General features: G+C 44.8%; 1 protein-coding gene across 2 annotated transcripts in view; it reads right to left on the reverse strand.

Annotated features, from left to right (window-relative positions):
* Positions 1-267: 267 nt before the first annotated feature.
* The window catches only part of LOC140205479 (cdc42 effector protein 1-like), a 30,934-nt gene continuing 10,498 nt past the window's right edge, over positions 268-20,703 (reverse strand). For both annotated transcript variants that reach the window (XM_072273088.1, XM_072273089.1), the window contains exons 2-3: positions 12,276-13,444; positions 268-2,083 (exon numbers count right to left, since the gene is read on the reverse strand). In XM_072273088.1, the coding sequence (XP_072129189.1) occupies positions 1,293-2,083; positions 12,276-12,693 (1,209 nt within the window). In that variant the 5' untranslated portion in view covers positions 12,694-13,444 and the 3' untranslated portion in view covers positions 268-1,292. The remainder of the gene's footprint in view (positions 2,084-12,275; positions 13,445-20,703) is intronic.

Below are 20,703 nucleotides of genomic sequence, written 5' to 3' on the forward strand. Positions count from 1 at the left end.
TTGTTGGTTTCATTTATTTAAAACGTAGCTTCACTTTCTCTGTAATGTTTCCACAGCTGTCCTTGTGACTACTTCTGATGTTCCTAAGTGAACTAGGCCTCAGGGTCTAAATGGTACGTAATCCAGTCAAGGGACAAGACAGGTGGTCTGAAAAGTGGCAGCATCCACATAAAGAGAAACAGTGCTCATGTTTCATGCTTCATCATCCTTCTCCATCCCATCCCACCCCCCCCCACAGACACCGCCCAGCCTGCTGAGCTTTTCCAGCAGTTTGTTTTAATTTCCGAGTTCCCACTTCCATCTTTTTGTAAATTTATTTTTGTTAAGAGTCAGTGAACAGGCCTTCGGCCTACAGACTTCAGAAGTTCACTGGAACCCGGGAAATCAGGTCACATCTGGGGCTGGGAGGCACCTCAGTGCAGTGGTAGGCGTAACGATTTACAGCGTCAGCGATCGGGGTTCAATTCCCGTCGCTCTCTGTAAGGAGTTTGTACGTTCTCCCTGTAACTGCGTGGGTTTCCTCCGGGTGCTCCGGTTTCCTCCCAGATTCCAGAGACGTACGGGTTGGTATTAGTAAATTGTGGGCATGTTCTGTTGGAGCCAGAAGTGTGGCGACATTTGTGGGCTGCCCGCAGCACGTATCCAGGCCTGCATTAATCATTGATGCAAACAACACATGCCACTGTGTGTTTCGATGTACATGTAACAAATAAAGTTATTCTTTAATACTTAATCTTTAAATCCAAAGTTTCTGGATACAGGAGGTTTTCATGTGACCATGGGAGGGCTCAACTCTGCCCTCTTATCCCCCCCACACCCACCTGCCCACCAATGTTATGAAAGCTACCAAGAGTAACACCCACCTGTTCCCCTCCCTGAGCCCGAGACACCATGAATGACCTCAAACAACAGCCAAGTTCAACCAACTCCACTGAGACCAAGAACTGGAAGCACGTTCTTTGGTGACACACTTACCACAGAAAGCATTCCTGCCTTGTTCATCTCTTTGGGAAATGATCTTAAAGTGGCTTCAATGTATTACCAATAAAGGCAGTAATTAAAAAAAAAATCCTTTAAGATAACCCTAGAAAAACACCAGTTTTGCTGAAGGGCGCTGAACCCAAAACGTTAGCTGTTTCTTTCTGCACAGGTGCTTGTCGACCTACTGAATGCTTCCTGTCTCTTTTTTATTTCAGATTTCCAGCACCCGCAGTTTTCTTTTGGTGGATTTTCCTTGAAGACAAGATCTGGTAATCAATCAGTGGAGAATCCGAGGTTTCCATCGTCCTGGACTATACCCGGATTTCCTCATCCTCGTCGGCGAAGGCGAAGGCCTCGGCCTTCAGGGGATTGAAGCCTGCACCCTCAGCGGGGAGCAGCTGGTTCTCCCACCGATGCTGGCAGTGCCCGGGCTCGGCCTCCTCTCCATCTGCAGGGACTCGTGGCCTCGACGGCCTCCAGCTTGCCCGTGTGCTGGGGGCACCCTCATCATCAGGATGCCAAGCAGTGGAGACAGACCAGCGACCCAGCAGTGGGCTACCATCTTGAGCATGGGTAGTCTTGCTGGGAGAAAGGGGGGCATCCCATACCTCGCTGGCGTTGCCTCCCTTGCCATTCAGGCCCTCGAAGTGCCGCGGGGGCAGTTTCCCCATCTTGACATCCTCCAGCTCATCCCGCCTGGTTACTTGCGCATACCACCTCCGTGACTCACCGGGCGAAGGCCCTCTGCCAAAGGCCTGCCCATCGTCTCCAAGCAAATCGGCGCAGTTGCTGTGGTGGCCTGTGCCATTCTGCTGGTCAAGAGGTCCATCCAGGTGGAACTTCACTAGCCTTGCCCCGTTCTCCGGGATGTGTGGGGATTCATTCTCCACCTGGCCTTCGGGCCCCATGACAGCCAGCACCTCGCTCATTAGTGAAGGCCCCAGATCCAGGCTGAAGGACAGCAGGGAGTCCGTGCGAGGCAACTCCAAGTCCACCACATCCAGCTCCTCCAGAGGCTTTGCTGGCTCCACCTTGGATGACGTATCCTTGGGTTTCTCCAGCCTGGACCATCTGGGAAGGGTGCAGAATCCTGACTCCAGTCCTGAACAACACAAGGCAGCATTTACAGTGAGATTAAACTGATCACAGATCTAATACCTGTAGCTTTCAAACTGACCCAGACAAAATCCTCCCCCCTATATCCCCCACACCCACCAATCCAAATGATGGAACAAAAAGGCCACGGGATTTTTTTTTAAAATTGTGTTCCTCCTTGTTAAAGAAAAGATAATCCCTAATTTATGTTCATTTATTGTTTTCCTGTGACTAAAGACCCACACTCAACAATTTGGATCGGCTCCTATCCCTCCGCCATCAGCTTTCTGAATTGCCCTTTATCTCATGAACACTACCTCAACCATTCATTTCAAAAATATACTTAGCATGAAACAGACCCTTCTGGACCAACACGCCCTCACCACCCAGCAACCCACCCATTTAACCCTAGCCTGATCACAGAACAATTTACAATGACCAATAAACCTACTAATGTCTTTGGACCATGGGAGAAAACCCATGTAGTTCTCCGTGAGAATGTACAACCTCCTTACAGATGATAATCTTGGAGTGCTCTGAGGAGTAGGAGTTCCACTAACTGCTGTGCTACTTCAATGCCCATTATCTTTGCAGTATTTTGTAGTTTAGGGTAATTTTATGTCTGTGCACTATACTGACATAAAACAACAAATTTCATGTCCTACGTCAGTGATAATAGATCTGATTCTGAATACTGCTTTTATGATGCTACTCTGCGTGGCTGTAATAAGATCACAAGATATTGGAGCAGAACTAGGCCATTTGACCCTTCAAGACTGCTCCATCATTTCATCATGGATGATTCATTTTTCTCTCAGCCCCAGTCTCCTGCCTTCTCCCCGTATCCCTTCATGCCCTGACCAATCAAGAATCTATCAACCTCTTCCTTAAATATAAAGACTTGGCCTCCACTGCTGCCCGTGACAATGAATTCCACAGATTCACCACTCTCTAGCTAAAGAAATTCCTCCTCATCCCTGTTCTAAAAGGTCACCTCTCTATTCTGAGACTATCCCCTCTGGTCTTGAACTCTCTCACCATAGGAAACACCCTCTCCACATCCACTCTATAAAGGCCTTTCACCATTCAATAGGTTTCAATGAGGTTAACCTTCATTCTTCTGAATTCCAGTGAACACAGGCCCAGAGCGATCAAAGGCTCTTCATATGACAAGCCATTCAATCCTGGACTCATTTTCCTGAAACTCCTTTGAACCCTCTTCAGTGTCAGCATATGCTTTCTAAGATAAGGGGCATAACTCTGCTCACAATGCTCCAAGTGAGGCCTCACCAGTGCTTTATAAACTCTCAACATTACATCCTTGCTTTTATATTCTAGTCCTCTTGAAATGTGTGCTAACATAACATTTGCCTTCCTTACCACAGCCTCAATCTTCAAATTAACCTTTAGGGAATCCTGCACAAGGAGCCCCAAGTCCTTCTGCACCTCAGATTTTTATATTTTCTCTCCATTTAGAAAGTAGTCAACCCTTTCATTTTTTTCTACCAAAATGCATGACTATACACTTCCCAACACTGTATTCCATTTGCCATTTCTTTGCCCAATCTCCTAATCCAAGTCCTTCTGTAGCCTCTCTACTTCCTCAAAACTACCTGCCCTTCCACCTATCTTCACATTGGCTGCAAACTTTGCAACAAAGCCATCAATTCCATCATCCAAGTCATTGACATAACGTAAAACAAATCAGTCCCAACACAGCCCTCTGTGGAACACCACTAGTCACTGGCAGCCAACCAGAAAAGGCTCCCTTTATTCCCAGTCTTTGCCTTCTGCCAGTCAGCCACTGCTTTATCCATGCCAGAATCTTCCCTGTAACACCAACTGCTTGTAGTTTTTAAGCAGCCTCATGTGTGGCACTTTGTCAAAGGCCTTCAGAAAATCCAAGTACACAACATCAACAAATTCTTCTTTGCCTATCCTGTTTGTTATTCCTTTGAAGAATTCCAACAGATTTGAAAAAGAATCCAGTGCTTTCCTGGTGTATATAACTCTTCCTGGGCTTCCAGCCGAGTGGCTGGGTACAGGTATTGATTTTAACCGATGTTTTAGTGACAAACTCTGCCATCTTCATTAGGGATGGCAGAGTTTGTCATTGAAATGTCGGTTAAAAATGATACCTATACCTGTCTGGAAGCCTGAGAAGAGTTCATTCGTCCACAAATATGTCAGGCAAGATTTTCCCTTGAGGAAACCATGATGACCACGGCCTATTTTATCATGTGCCTCCAAGTACCCTGAGACCTACACTTTGATAATTGACTCCAACATCTTCCCAGAGGACAGACTAACTGGCCAACAGTCTCCTTTCTTCTGCCTCTCTCCTTTCTTGAAGAGTGGATTGACTTTTGCAAATTTCCGGTAGTTCGGAACCATTCCAGAATCTAGTGATTTTTCAGAGATCATTACTAATGCCTTTCAGAACCCTGGGGTGTACACCATCTGGTCCAGGTGACTTATCTACCCTCAGACCTTTCAGTTCCCAAGAACCTTCACCCTAGTAATGGTAACTTCACACTTCATGGCACCTGACACCTGGAACTTCTATCATACTGTTTGTGTCTTCCACAGTGAAGACTGGTGCAAAATACTTATTCAGTTTATCTGCCATTTCATTGTCCCTCATTACTACCTCCTCAGCTTCGTTTTCCAGCAGTCTGATATCCACTCTCACCTCTCTTTTACACTTTATGTACCTGAAGAAGCTTTTGGTATCCTCTTTAGTATCATTGGCTAGCTTACTTTCATATTCCATCTATGCCTTAATGACTTTTTTTAGTTGCCTTTTGTTGGTTTTTAAAAGCTTTGCAATCCTCTAACTTCCCACGAAATTTTGCTCTATTATATGCCTTCTCTTTGGCTTTTGTGCTGGCTTTGACTTCTCTTGTTAGCCACGGTTGTGTCATCTTGCCTTTAGAATACTTCTTCCTGTTTGGGATGTATGTATCCTGTGCCTTCCAAATACTTCCAGAAATTCCAACCATTGCTGGTCTGCCATCATCCCTGCCAGTGTTCTTTTCCAATCAATTCTGGCCAAATCCTCTCTCACGCCTCTGTACTTCCCATCACCCCACTGTAATACTGATACATCTCCTTCTCAAATTGCAGGATGAGTTAGATCATATTATGAGCATTTTCTCCAAATGGTTCTTTTACCCTAAGCTCTTTAAACAATTCTGGTTCATTGCACAACACCCAATCCAGAATAGCTGATCTCCTAGTGGGCTCAACCACAAGCTGGTCTAAAGGGCCATTTCATAGGCACTCTGGAAATTCTCCCTGCTGCAATCCAGCACCAACCTGATTTTTCCCAATCTACCTGCATCTTGAAATCCCCCATGACTATTGTAATATACTCATGCTGATGCAAGGAATTTTTTCATTGCACCTGTGCATATGTGTAGACCGCACTTGTAGTATTGTGTACAGTTTTGGGACCCTTATCCAAGAAAGGAAGTGCTGGCGTTGGAGAGGGTCCACAGGTTTAGGAGAAAGATCCCTGGGAATAAAAAGGGTTAATATATAAGGAGCATGTGATGGAGTTTAGAAGAATGGGGGGGGGGGAATCTCATTGAAACCAGGTGAATATTGAAAAGCCTAGATAGAGTGGATGTGAAGAGGATATTACCTGTAGTTGTGGGGGTGGTGGGGGGAAATTGAGTCTAGGACCAAGTGCACAGCCTCAGAATACAAGGATGTTCCTTTAGAACAGAGATGAGGATTAACTTCTTTAACCAGAAGATGGTGAAATGGTGGAATTCATTGCCATAGGCAGCTGTGGAGTCCAAGTCACTGGATATATTTAAAGTGGAGGTTGACAGGTTCTCACTTAGTAAGGGCATTAAAGGTTATGGAGAGAATGCAGCTGAATAGGCTTGAGTGATAATAAATCCGCCATGATAGAATGGCAGAGCAGTGCCGATGGGCCAAACGGCCTAATTCTGTGCTAACTCTTACAGTCTTCTGCACAAGTACACAATGTGACAATAAACTTGACTTTGATCTGAACATGGCAGATGACAACTCAATTTTAAGATTATAAATGGTTTGATAGTGTACATGAATCCTGAATCTGCACTGACAATCTGCTGGAGGAACGCAGCCGGCTGAGTGAGGGAAAGGGATAGTCAATGTTTTGGATTGAAATGTTGTATCTGGAGTCTGTCAGATTGATTGGCACTGCAGATTTCAGCACCTGCAGTCTCATGTACCCATTTACACTAATCCCATTGTGTTCCACCCATGTTCTACCCCTTGCTTATACACCTGCAACAACTTCAAAATTTAGAAAGACAGCTGGTAACTTTCTCCCCAGCCTCAAAATGTCTTGTACTACAGGGCATGTATTTAAGGTGAGAGGAGAAAGCTCAAAGCAGATGTGCGGGAGACACACAGAAAACGCTGGAGAAACTCAGCAGGTCTAGCAGCATTTTGTGTGTGTTACTCTGGATTTCCTGCACCTGTAGGATCTCTTTTGTTTATGATGTGTGGGTAAAGCTTTTGTTTCAAAATACAAGGGAGGTAGGTACCTGTAATGTGCAGCCAGAACTGGTGGTAGAGGCAGACATGATAGAGGAACTGAAGAGGTGTGAGCAGGGATGGCGCGACGTCGACCGTGGACAGGGATGGCGCGATTAGGTATTACCAGCTTAATTGGTTCAGCATAACATTATGGGCCAAAGGGCTTGTTCCTGTGCTGTACTGTTCTATATTTGAACCTACAGCAGCCAATTACACTACTAACCTGTGTCTTTGGGATATAGGAGCATCCGGAGGAGACTCGCGTGGTCGCAGGTAGAATGTGCAAATTCTGCACAGACAGCACCCGGGGTCAGGATTGAACCTGAACCTGGAGGCTGTGAGACGGCAGCTCCACCCGCTGAACCTTTGCTCTTCTAGGAAACCTATTCTCTATTGCGTGTTCGTTGACTATGTGGTGTTCGTGGTGGCTGGGAACAGCTCTTGCTTGTGAAATTCAAGAGGCTAGAGTAAAACCATCGTAGAGGAGAAAGGGGAAATCTGCAGATGCTGGAGATACAAAGCCACGGACATGAAATGGAGAAATTCAGCATCTATGGAAAAGAAAAAAGTCAACGTTTCAGGCAGAGACTCTTCATCAGGACTGTCTCGGCCCGAAACACTGCCTGTTTAGTCTTTTCCATAAATGCTGCCCAGACTGCCGAGTTCCTTCAGTATTTTGTGTGTTGTAGGAAAACAATTCACTGCGATTCCCTTACTGAACTTGTAGAGGGGATGGTTGAGGCTTACTTTCTACTCCCAAGTTATTTGTCACATGTACATCAAAACAGTGAAATGTGTCATTTGAGTCACGACTAACACAGTCCAAGGACGTGCTGGGGGCAGCCTGGAGGTGTGACCATGCTTCCATAGCATGCCCACAACTTACTAACTCTAACTTGCAGCAACACACATCAAAGTTGCTGGTGAATGCAGCAGGCCAGGCAGCATCTCTAGGAAGAGGTGCAGTCGACGTTTCAGGCCGAGACCCTTCGTCAGGACTAACTGAAGGAAGAGTGAGTAAGAGATTTGAAAGTGGGAGGGGGAGGGGGAGATCCAAAATGATAGGAGAAGACAGGAGCGGGAGGGTTGGAGCCAAGAGCTGGACAGGTGATTGGCAAAAGGGATATGAGAGGATCATGGGACAGGAGGCCCAGGGAGAAAGAAAAGAGGGGGGGGGAAACCCAGAGGATGGGCAAGGGGTATAGTGAGAGGGACAGAGGGAGAAAAAGGAGAGAGAGAGAAAGAATGCGTGTATATAAATAAATAATGGATGGGGTACGAGGTGGAGGTGGGGCATTAGTGGAAGCTTGAGAAGTCAATGTTCATGCCATCAGGTTGGAGACGTACAACTCTAACTTTTATGTCTTTGGAATGTGAAGGAAACCAGAGCACCCAGTGCAAACCCAGACGGCCACCAGGAGAAAGTACAGACCCCTTAGCAGAGAGTGGTGGGATTTGAACCCCAGTTGCTGGCGCTGTAGGGTGTTGTGCTAATTGCTGTGCCACACTGGTGTGCAAGCTGAGCAGACTGGAAAATGGTGCAAACAGATCCAAGACAAATCACTAATAAATTCAGCAGGGAATTCAGAAAAATGCAGAAAAGTTCTGCCACCTCGAGCAGTTGAGCACATGAGTTTATGGGGAAGCTCGGTAAACAGAAGAGGAGGAACGTTTGGAAGCAGAAGGAAAGGGAAGACAATGTCTTCAAAAGGCAGACTGCACAGAAACTGGAAATGCTCACGTATTTCCAGTAAAGGCAACCATTAACTCACAGGACTTCAAACAACTTGGCAGAGCAGTGAAGCACAGAGGACACTCCTGCAAGAGGGGGAACATGTGGAATTGCTTATCAAGTAACAAGAATTATTTCCGGCGATTTTTAACAGCGGGAGATCAACTGAATAGATAATGATGGATAATGTAAAACTTGCAGTTGGATAACCAATGAGGAATGTTGCTGGCTGTAGACTGTCAGTCTGCCTCAGGCTCGGATACAGCACAGTTCTGGGCGGGCAAGCCTCTAGAAAGGACAGCACAGCCTTTGAGGTGGTGCGGAGATGTACAGGTTTGGTATTGGGGATGAGGGATAGGTTAAATGGACAGTCTGGAAGGAGAAAGGCAAGTGTAAATTTAGTTTAAAGCTGTGTGGATGAAGTAAATACCACAGGTCCATAGAGTCACGGATTTATGGTGACGGAGGTGAACAACATGAGATGAGTGGACAGCCAGAGACTTTTCCCCAGGCCTAGCTAATTAAGTATGTGGGGATGTGGGGGGGCGGAGAGATGTCAAAAGTAAAGTTTTAAAAAAAACATGGACTGTGCTACGAGGGGTGGTAGCACAGTCAGAGATACTAGGGGCATTGAAGAAATTCAGATAAGCATGTGAATGAAAAATGGAGGGCTATGTAGGAGGGAAGGGTTAGATAGATCTTAGAGCAAGTTAAAGGGCAGCAGAACATCATGGGCCAAAGGGCCCACACTGCGCTGTCATATTCTATTTCATTATGTCCCGTGATTGGGAGACAATGAGAAAACTCCATGCCACGGGAGGATGCCATTTGGCCCAGTGTAGTCCCATCATTCCCTTTCCTTATTCTCTCACATAACCATTAATTGTTAGTCCTTGGCCTACACAATGAGGCAACTTTCAGCAGCCAGTTAAGTCTTTGGGAATTGGGAGGAAACCAGGGCGCCGGGGGAAAACCTGTTGACAGCATGCAAACTCCACACAGCTAATGCCCAGGGTCAGGGTTGAACGTGGGTCTCTGAAACCATACATCACTAAATCAGCTTGGTCTCGATACAGAGTGCTGTGCAAACAAATCATGAAACTAGATAAGGTCATGATATTTAAGGGATTGTGATGAATACTGGAAGAGAAAAATGCATGGGGGTCTGGTACAGAGCAGGGACCAGTTACATAAATCCTCAAAAGAGCCAGTAGAGGGTCAATGGGCCGAGTGGTCTCAGATGATGCCGTTTCAATGCAGGACGGCTGTGATTCTAAACTGACTCTACCTGTATGAATGTTTCTGGGTACACTGCATAAGATTGGCTGTGGTCTACTGTTAAAGTCCACTCTATGCGGTCATCATTAGAGAACGGGAGGGGACTGAGGTGAGACGATGGAAACAAACTGAAGGCCTGGAATGGCACACACACTATTTCTCAAACTATAAGTATCGGAACACCTTGTAGGTAGGCAGCCATTTTATACAAAGCAAGATCCCACAAAATCAGTACCCGATTTCCTACCCAACATGTGGAATGACCCAGGGTACAGGCAAAACTCACCTCACAGTACCCACGACACCCATCTGGGAGGACAGGACCACTGCCCAGGAATACTGGGCAGATCTGGGTAATGTGCTCCACTCACTTAATGAGTCTAACTTGCATCCAGAAGCTGCGTGGGGAAGGTGGGGGGGGGGAGGGGAAGAGCGGTGAATGTGGGGGGCAGCAAAGATTGGGAAGGCGTTGATGGTGGGTGATAGAAAGGGCTGGGGTGGAGATTAGGTAGTGAGGAGAGGAAGAGAGAGGAGGTGAGGGGTGAAGTGAGCATTGAAGGGTAGGGTGGAGTGAGTGAAAGATGCACTGAACATGTGCAGGACTCGAGAGCAGTGAACGCTAATTCAATGATAGACAACATGAGAACAGGCCCTTCAGCCCATTCTTCCATGCTAGCCAAGCATTCATGCTTACACTACTTGCCCAAGTTTGGCCCATATCCCTCCGAATCTTTCCTGTCAAAATCTTTACAATCCTGTCAAGATGCATAACATCCTGGTGTTGCAACCACTCAGCAATTACAGTGACCACAGAGAGTTGTGGACACAGCTCAGCACATCACAGGACCCAGTCTCCCCTCCGTGGACTGTTTATACTTCTCACTGCCAGCAGAACTACCCCTTGCATATTCCCTCTTCTCCTTTCTTCCACTGGGCAGACGATACAAACATCAAAAGCATGTACCAACAGGCTGAAGGACAGCTTCTACCCTGCTGTTATGAAACTTCTTGATAGTCTGGTATGATAAGTTGGAGCCCTGACCTCACAATCTACCTCGTTATGATCTTGCACCTTACTGTTTGTTTATCTGCACTTTCTCTGTAGCTTTATTCTGCATTCAGTACCATTTTATATGCCAACCCTTTTTATGCCATGGACCGATATCACTAAGCAAGGAGTTTGTCGACCCCTGTTTTAGAGTAACACTCACAAAATGCTGGAGGAACTTGGCAGGGCAGGCAACAGATGAAGGGTCTCAGCCCCAAACGTTGACTGGTTACTCCTCTCCATAGATGCTGCCTGAACTGCTGAGTTCTTCCAGCATTTAGTGTGTGTCGCTCTGGATTTCCATCATCTGCAGAATTTCTCGTGCTTATGATCTGTCGAATCAGTTATTGTTTTACCGTGTTCTACCACACCACATGGTGTAATGTTTTGATTTGTAGTAACAGTATGCAACACAAGCTTTTTAATGTATCTTGGTACGTGACAATAATAAACCAATTCCAACCGTACCTGCACCTACCACTTCCTCTGGTAGCTTGTCCCTTTACGCACCACCCTCCATACAAAATTCTTGCTCCTCATATCCCCAAATCTTTCCCCTCTCACCTTAAACTTATAGCTTACCTGAGGGGAGAAAAGAAAGACTGTAACCGTCTACCCTATGTCCCTCATGATTTTTGTAAACCTTTATAAGGTCACTCTTCAGCCTCCTTTGGTCCAGGGAAAACAGTCCCAGTCTATCCAGTCTCTCCTTATAACTCGGTACCTCCAGCCCCTTCAACATCCCCGCGGATCTTTCCTGCACCCTCTCTAGGTTAATCACAGATGATAAAAAGATAGGTGGAGGAACAGGTAGTATTGAGGAAGCAGACAGACTTAGTCAGATTTGGAGAATGGGCAAAGAAGTGGCAGATGGAATACAGCATCGGGAAGTATATTGTCATGCACTTTGGCAGAAGGAATAAAGGCATAGTCTATTTTCTAAACTGTGAGAAAATTCAAAATTGGAGGTGCAAAGGGACGTGGTTAATGCAGGAACGTAAGGATTAACACGAGGAGTGTTAATAGCTCTAGTCCTGTACTCGCTGGAGTTTACAAGAATGAGGGAGGATCTCATTGAAATCTACTAAATATTGAAAGGCCAAGATACAGTGGACATGGAGAGGATTTCTCCTCTCTCGATGGTGGGAGAGTCTAGGACCAGAGGACACAGCCTCAGAATAAAAGGACGTCCCTTTAGAATGGAAATGAGGAGGAGTTTCTTTAGCCAAAAAGGACAGTTCTGTGGAATTCATTGCCACAGACGGCTGTGGAGACCAAATCATTGGGTATATTTAAAACAGTGGTTGATAGGTTCTGATTAGTGAGGGCATCATAGATTATGGGGAAAGGAGTGAGAATAGGATTGACAGGAAAAATAAATCAGCCTTGATGAAATGGCAGAGCAGACTTGATGGGCCAAATGGCATAATTCTGTTCCTATGTCTGATGGACTATACTTCCTATCATTTGTGAGGAGAACTGCACACAATATTCCAAGTGTGTTCACATCAATGACTTGTACTACTGTAACTTGACATCCCAAGGTAACAGGAGGATTCGAGAGCATGCAGAGGACAGGGCTAATTCGTGAATTGAATTTACCATATGATCCATCTATTACTCCTGGACTTGACATCACGGTTTTGAAGTTGAGTCGTTCCACTGACCCATTCTTGGTCTCCAACAGATGAGGCAGGGAGACTGCGTTTTTAATAATGGGAGACACCACTGGGGGCGGAGACACTTCCCGGTTGCTGTTCCTCATCGGGGACTTCCTGACATTCCTCAGTGCTCGCATCAGGGGGTTGGACTTGGCGCCCTCGCGGGCTTTCTCGCCGCCATGATCACTGAGGAAGGAGGTGTCGCCGAAGACATCACCACCTCGCCCCACATGCATGGTGTGTCGGAAGTCTCCCAGCGGGGGGCTGATCATGTCCGTGGTCAGGTCTGGCTTGAGCCTCCGCTTGCTGTGGGAACCAGGTACCAGGTTCTTGAAGACGGGTAACTTTGCCAAACTCATCGTTCTTCCTCTTTATCTCCTGACCTTAAACAACACAGCTCTACAAATCGGTTACCCGACGTACAAAGCCAAGATCATCAGCACCACTTCATTCTACCATAAGACTGGAATTGACTGGTACTCAAATCCAACTTCCAACTTCTGTATTTTTGCACCAGATTTGTTTGCGGGTAAAGAAGCTCTTCCAATAATTTGTACTAAGGAATGCTGTGCTTTTTAAAATTAGTTTCACACTTTCTCAGAAAGAATCTCGAGCAAGAAGAATGCAATCATTTCAAAATATACTTCCTACTTTTAAAAAAAACACCCAATATAGTCTTCCTCAGATCAGCTCGATTATAAGAAAATCTTGTGACTGTTAGGGAATAAAATATCTTCACTTCTGTCTCCTGTTTGTACTCAGTTTCTAGTGTGAAGCGGGCCTCAGGTGAGGCTACTTAATCTGGCCCATCTCTTGGGTCTCGTGCTGTCGTCCCTCATTTGACTCTTGTACAGGGTGGGATGTAATGGGGGTCTGGCACACCCTTCCTGTGTTCAGTTGGAAGAGAGAATCAAAGGTCTCTGGTAGAGTCAGGAATCCTGAGAAGGAATTGTAAGGGGTCGTGTTTCATTCCAAAGGTCTCAAGAGCTTCAATGGAAGACAGATGAAGATTTGCTTCAGGTTGCAGACAGCTAAAGCATCGGGACCTCCCCGTGGACAGAAGCCACAATTTGTCAATGTTCTGGACAGCTCCTGAGTTTCAGAAGACATCTGGAAGCAGACAATAACATTTCTACTATAAATAGGAGCGAAAATAGGATTTAACTGCCCTTTGACTAAACACTGGCTCACATTGTACATACATATTTGTAAAATTCATCACAATTCTCAATTCTAAATCATGGACTAAACAGCTCTCAATATTCATCATCAAACATATTCCAGTGTTCTAACCAGCATTCCTCTAAATGACAAAACTCTCATTTGTACAGGATAGTTTTTCCTAGCTTTTTGACTATTTTTTAAAATCGGCATCTTTATTTTCCTGTAAACGCCTGTAAGAAAATGGATCAAGGTTTGTGGTGACATATACCCTCAGTGGCCACTTTATCAGGTGCACCCGCTCACTCACGTAAATATCTAATCGGTCAATAATGTGGCAGCAACTCAATGCATCATCAAGAGGTTCAGACCAAGTATCAGAATGGGGAAGAAATGTGATCTAAGTGATTTTGACCATACAATGATTGTTGGTGCCAGATGGGGTGGTTTGAGTATCTCAGAAATTGCTGATCTCCTGGGATTTTCAGTCACTAGGGTTTATAGAGAATGGGGCAAAAAACAAAAAAAAATCCAGTGGTCAGTGGTTCTGTGGGCAAAAATGCTTTGCTATTGAGAGAGGTCAGAGGGGAATGGCCAGACTGGTTCAAGCTGACAGGAAGGTGACAGAATCTCAAATAACTATGCGTTACAACAGTGGTGTGCAGAAGAACATCTCTGAATGCACAACACATTGCACTTAAAGTGGTTGGGCTACAGCAGCAGAAGATCACACTGGGTTCCTCTCCTGTACCTCAAAGTATGTACCTATATTACCCATCTTGTCTGCAGAAGAGGGCTTATAACAGGATGCAAGAAATTAATCTTCTGGGGAAGTGCTTGAAGCAACCCCAGAAGTGAACAAGACACAGGAGCAGAATTCCGCCACTGGGCCCATCAGATGAGAGGAAACCAGAGCACCCGGAGAAGACCCAGGTGGTCACGGGGAGAATGTGCCATACTGTTGGAAGGTTTTCAGAATTTCCCCTACCCCAGAGGTATCAGATTCTGGAGTCCAAGGTCCTCGGTTACAGGACCTACATTCTTCTCCAAGATCACATATCTCACGGAAACTATCCTCACTTTAGCTGTGTGACCAATATCCAAATTCCAGCTTAGTGACGGAGAAATCTACTTATCCTTTGGTTCCAACAGCCACAATTAACCAACTGGGGTGAATTTTTATGGACTCGCTGGGATTTGGTCTTGCCACAAAGACCTGCAAACCACGAACTCCTGATGGTCATAGATCAGTGCAGCACGGATACAGGCACCTTGGCACAACCACATCCTGCTCGTCACAATTTCTTGCGTTTGGCCCAAATCCCAAGCCCTGCCTCTCCTGAGTCTGTGTGACTGCCTCTTAAATGACACTATTGTATCTGCCTCAACCATTTCGTCTGGAAGCTTGGTCCATATAATCAGTCCACTGTGTGCTAAAGTTGCCCACAGGTCCCTTTTAAATGTTTTCCCTCTCATCCTAAACCCATGCCCCGAGTTTTAGATTCCTCTACCCGTTACTATTCACATTATCTATGCCTCTCATAATTTTAAACACTCACATTAGAAACGTAGAAAACATACAGCACAATACAGGCCCTTCGGCCCACAAAGCTGTGCCGAACATGTCCTTACCTTAGAACTACCTAGGCTTTACCCATAGTCCTCTGTTTTTCTAAGCTCCATGTAGCCATCCAGGAGTCTCTTAAAAGGACCTATCGTTTCTGCTTCCACCACCGCCGCCAGCAGCCCATTCCACGCACTCCCCACTCTCTGTGTAAAAAACTTACCCCTGACATCTCCTGACAAACCCCCATGAGCTTCCTTACATCTTTATCACTACTCAGTCCCACATGGTTTTGTAATCAACAAACTTGAAAATGTTACAAATACTGACCAGCTTGCTGAGCGTTTCCAATATTTTCTGTTTTTATTTCAGATTACAGCATGTCCATTTTTTAGCTTTTTTTAAAAAAAACAGCACAACTACTAATACTACTGTCACTATTCTGTGTTACTGACTACAACTTCAGGATTCTTACATTACGTGGTTTAACATTGAAATCAGCATGTCTTTACATATACCTGTTCGCACTCTTCCCTACTGAAGTCAAAGAAATATTAAAACTGATATGAATTTAAATTACATAAGAATTACGCCCTGGAAACCTAATACTATTTAATTCATTAGGGTCACCCGTCAGTCCCTTATGCTCCAGGGTCCTACCATGGCCAACCCCTTTAGCTCCCTGGAAGCATTTTCATAAATCTTTTCCACGATCTTTGCAGTTCAACCACGGCCTCCTATAAAAGGGTGACCAAAACCCTACACAGTATTCAAGTGAGGCCTCACTAACAACTTTAGCAACTGAAGCATAATGTCCCAACGCCTACACTGAATGGTAAGAGGGCTGAGCTCCTGAACCTGCCCCGTTGATCAATAGCAACATTGTTGGCTCAATCTTGGCCTCAGTTCCATCTTGCTCTCATTGACATTTTGCCGATCTCTCTTAGCCTCTGGAATAAAGCTGGTGACTCAGCAACACAGAATTCTGGAGGAACTCAAAAGGCCAGGCAGCATCGGTGGAGAGGAATAAACAATCAATGTTTCGGGCCAAGACCCTTCATCAGGTCTGACCTATTGAGTTCCTTCAGCATTTTGTGTGTGTTAGACTGGATTTCCAGCATCTACATAAACTTGTGTCCATATTCTAAATCATAGATTCTCCCACCAGAGGAAAACACCCTCTTATCAATGACACACCACCCCTCAGAATCTCAAATACTTCAATAACATCTTCTAAGCTCACATCCAACTTTCCCAGCACGTCTTCATAACTATAACTCCCTCATTCAGAGAAAAACAATTCTTTTTGTCACCCATTTCATTCACTTCTGGCTTGCTTCAAGCACTGTCCAGAGGATTGATCTCTTGCCCCTGATATGAGCAATGACTATTAATGATGATCTGAACCTCCAGCTTCAGGAACAGACATTACCCTTCATTCACCCACAACACTGGATTTCACAACCTATGGACTCTACAAGTCATGCTCTCAGTTTATTTATTGATCTACAATATCTGTTTATCTGCCTATGGTATTTATCTACCTATTTATTGACCCAGCTATCTATTTATCTAGTATTTGCACAGTTTGTCTTCTTTTGCCCTTTGCTTGCTTTTCATTGATTCCATCGCATTTTTGTTCTACTGTGAATGCCTGCAAGAAAATAAATTTCAGGGTTGTCTATGCTGACATAATCATACTTTGATAATAAATTTACTTTGAACTAATACATGGATTAAAAACCCTTGGGTCCCTAGCAATGCAGGCAGAACTAATGGAACTGCTACACTTTACTTCAGAAAAATGCCAACTCCTTATCTTATGTGTACTTTCATCACATGGTAGTCATCTCATACCTGTGACTTGTTTACAGTCACCTCTTCTACATTCCCATGACCAGATCAACTTCAGGAAGTGCATGTAGAAGACCCAATTATACCACATACAAGAGGAGCAAACTAGGCCCAACAGAACGGAATAAAACTGCAAAATGCAACTCGGTACCAAGCCAGATTCTGCTGGCTTACAAGCGTTTAGGAAGCAACTCCTTTTTACCTATCACAAACTCCCCAGGAGTTGAAATGTCTCATGTCAGACAAGACAAAGCTCTCCATGTGCAAAAATGTCTGTAGGGGCGGGGTTGCTGAACATTGAATGTGGAGCTTCACGGACTGGTGGGGACATTCCAAAGCATTCCGTCTGGATACATGCTGGAGGAACTCAGCGCTTTGTGTGTGTTGCTCAGATTTCCAGCATCTGCAGATTCTCTCATTTGCTATCTGGATGCAAGATGACATGGTAAAGGCAACTGCCCTGAATGTGACCATAACAAACTTGCAAAGGTCATGCTGAGCTGTGTCCATATCACAGGAACCAGCCTCTCTTCCATGGCATCTGTCTATACTTCAGCATAAAGCAGCCAACATAATCAAGAGCCCACCTATACCGGACATTCTCTCTTCTCTCCTCTCCCATTGGACAGAAGATACAAAAACCTGAAAGCAGGTCCCACCAGGCTCAAGGGCAGACTCTATCCTGCTGTTATCAGACTATTAAATGGCTCCCTTGTATGATAAGATGGACTCCTGACCTCTATCTCCCTCATTATGTCCTTGCACTTTATTGTCTGTCTGCACCACACTCTCCATTACACTTTATTCTGTATTCATTCATTGCTTTTCCATTGTACTACCTCAATGGACTGTGGAAATGAATTCACCTGTATTGGTAGTATGAAAAAAACTTATTCACCACACATTGATACCTCGACCGTAAGATATAGGGGCAGAATTAGTCCATTTAGCCCATCGAGTCTGCTCTGCCACTTCATCATGGCTGATCCAATTTTCCTCTCAGTCCCAATCTCCTGCTTCCCCCTATATCCCTTCATGCCCTGACCAATCAAGAATCTATTAACTTCTGCCATAAATATACATAAAGACTTGGCCTCTGCAGCTGCTTGTGGCAAAGAATTCCACAGATTCACCACTCTCTGGCTAAAGAAATACATCCTCATCTCCATTCTAAAAGGACAACCCTTTACTATGAGGTTATATCCTCTGGTCTTAGGCTCTCCCACCACAGGAAACATCCTCTCCACATCCACTCTATCAAGGCCTTTCACTATTCCATAGGTTTCAATGAGGCAGCCCTCATTCTTTTGAATTCTAGTGAATACAGTCACAGAGACATCAAACGCTCTTCACATGATGAGCCATTCAATCCTGGAATCATTATTGTGAACCTCCATCGAACCCTCTCCAGTTTCAAAACATCCTTTCCAAGATGAGGGGCCCAAAACTACTCATAGAACTCCAAATGAGGTAACATTGCATTTAAAAGTTGCTGGTGAACGCAGCAGGCCAGGCAGCATCTCTAGGAAGAGGTACAGTCGACGTTTCAGGCCGAGACCCTTCGTCAGGACTAACTGAAGGCAGAGTTAGTCCTTCAGTTAGTCCTGACGAAGGGTCTCGGCCTGAAACGTCGACTGTACCTCTTCCTAGAGATGCTGCCTGGCCTGCTGCGTTCACCAGCAACTTTTATGTGTGTTGCTTGAATTTCCAGCATCTGCAGAATTCCTGTTGTTAACATTGCATTTGTCTTCCTCACCACAGACTCAACCTGCAAATTAACCTTTAGGGAATCCTGCACAAATACTTCCAAATTCTTTTTTGCCTCAGTTTTTTGCATTTTCTCTCCATTTAGAAAATACTCAATCATGTCATTTCTTCTACCAAAGTGCATGACTATACAGTTCCCAACATGGTATTCCACCTGCCATTCCTTTGCCCAGTCTCCTAATCCAAGTCCTTCTGTAGCCTCTCTACTTCCTCAAAACTACATGCCCTTTCACCTAACTTCACATCGTCTGCAAACTTCGCAAAAAAGTCATTAGTTCCATCATTCAAATTACTGACATATAACGTTAAAAAAAAAATCAGTCCCAACACGGGCCCCTGTGGAACACCATTAGACACCGGCAGCCAACCAGAAAAGGCTCCCTTTATTTCCACTCTTTGCTTCCTGCTATTCAGCCACTGCTTTATCCATGCTAGCGTCTTCCCTGTAATACCAAGGGCTCATAGCTTGTTAAGCAGCTTCATGTATGGCACCTTATCAAAACCCTTCTGACAATCCAAGTACACAACTTTCTTTGTCAATTCTGCTTTTGTTTCTTCAAAGACTTCCAACAGATTTGTTGGCAAGATTTTCCCTTGAGAAAACCGTGATGATTACGGCCTATTTTAATAATTGCCTCCAAGTACCCCGAGACCACATCCTTAATAATTGACTTCAACATCTTCCCAACCACTGAGGTCAGACTAACTGGCCTGTAGTTTCCTTTTTTCTGCCTCTCTCCTTTCTTGAAGAATGGAATAACATTTGCAATTTTTCAGTCTCCTGGAACCATTCCAGAATCTAGTGATTCTTGGAAAATCATTACGAATGCATCTCCAATCTCTTCAGCCACCTCTTTCAGAACCCTGGGGTGTACCCCATTTGGTTCTGGTGACTTATCTACCTTCAGACCTTTCAGTTTCCTAAGAACCTTCTCTCCAGTTATGGTAACTTCACACACTTCATGAGCACTGACACCGGAACTTCCACCATACTGCTAGTGTCTTCCACAGTTGTGACTGATGCAAGATATTTAATTCAGTCAGTCTACTATTTCCTTGTCTCCCCCCACCACCCCCATGCCACATTACTACCTCTCCAGCATCATTTTCCAGATGTCTGATATCCACTCTCACCTCTCTTTTACACTTTGTGTACCTGAAGAAACGTTTGGTATCCTCTTTATTGGCTGGCGTACTTTCATATTCCATCTTTACCTTTGTATTGGCTTTTCAGTTGCCTTCTCATAGTTTTTAAAACCTTCTTAATCCTCCAACTTCCCACTGATTTTTTCTCTGTTATATGCCCTCTCTTTGGTTTTTATGTTGGCTTTGACTTCTCATTAGCCACAGTTGTGTCATCTTGCCTTTAGAATGTTTCTTCCTCTTTGGGATGTATATATCCTGTGCCTTCCAAATTGCTTCCAGAAATTCCATCCATTGCTGCTCTGCCATCATCTCTGCCAGTTTTCTTTTCCAATCAGTTCTGGCCGACTCCTCTCTCATGCCTCTGTAATTCCCTTTACTCCATCATAATACTAATACATCTGACTTTAGCTTCTCCAATTTTTCAGGGTGAACTCCATCATATTATGATCATTTACCCTTAGGGGTTCTTTTACCTTGAGCTCTCTGATCAATTCTGGTTCACTGCACAGCACCCAACAACTGATTTAGAACACTGAACACTGGAGCACAGTATTGGCCCTTTGTCCATGATATTGTGCTGACTTTTAACCTACCACGGGATTGTGGAGGAGTTTCATCAGAACAGGGCTCAGGATGTGGAGTGACAGAACACTTAAGGAAAAATTTCCTTGGATCCAAGAGGGTTCAGAAGAGATTTGAGAAAAGTAAATAAAGTTGAGGAGTTTGATAACAAATATGCAGAAAGTGTTTTAATGGTAGGAGAGTTGATAACTGGAGTACACAGTTAAAATCAATTGACAATAAAAACTAAAGGGGAAAGGAGGTGAGAGATTTAAGGTGGCGTGCTGCCTGAAAAAGCCAGCAAGAGATTCAGAGA

Source organism: Mobula birostris, chromosome 11 (assembly GCF_030028105.1).
Source record: "Mobula birostris isolate sMobBir1 chromosome 11, sMobBir1.hap1, whole genome shotgun sequence".
Taxonomy (NCBI): domain Eukaryota; kingdom Metazoa; phylum Chordata; class Chondrichthyes; order Myliobatiformes; family Myliobatidae; genus Mobula; species Mobula birostris.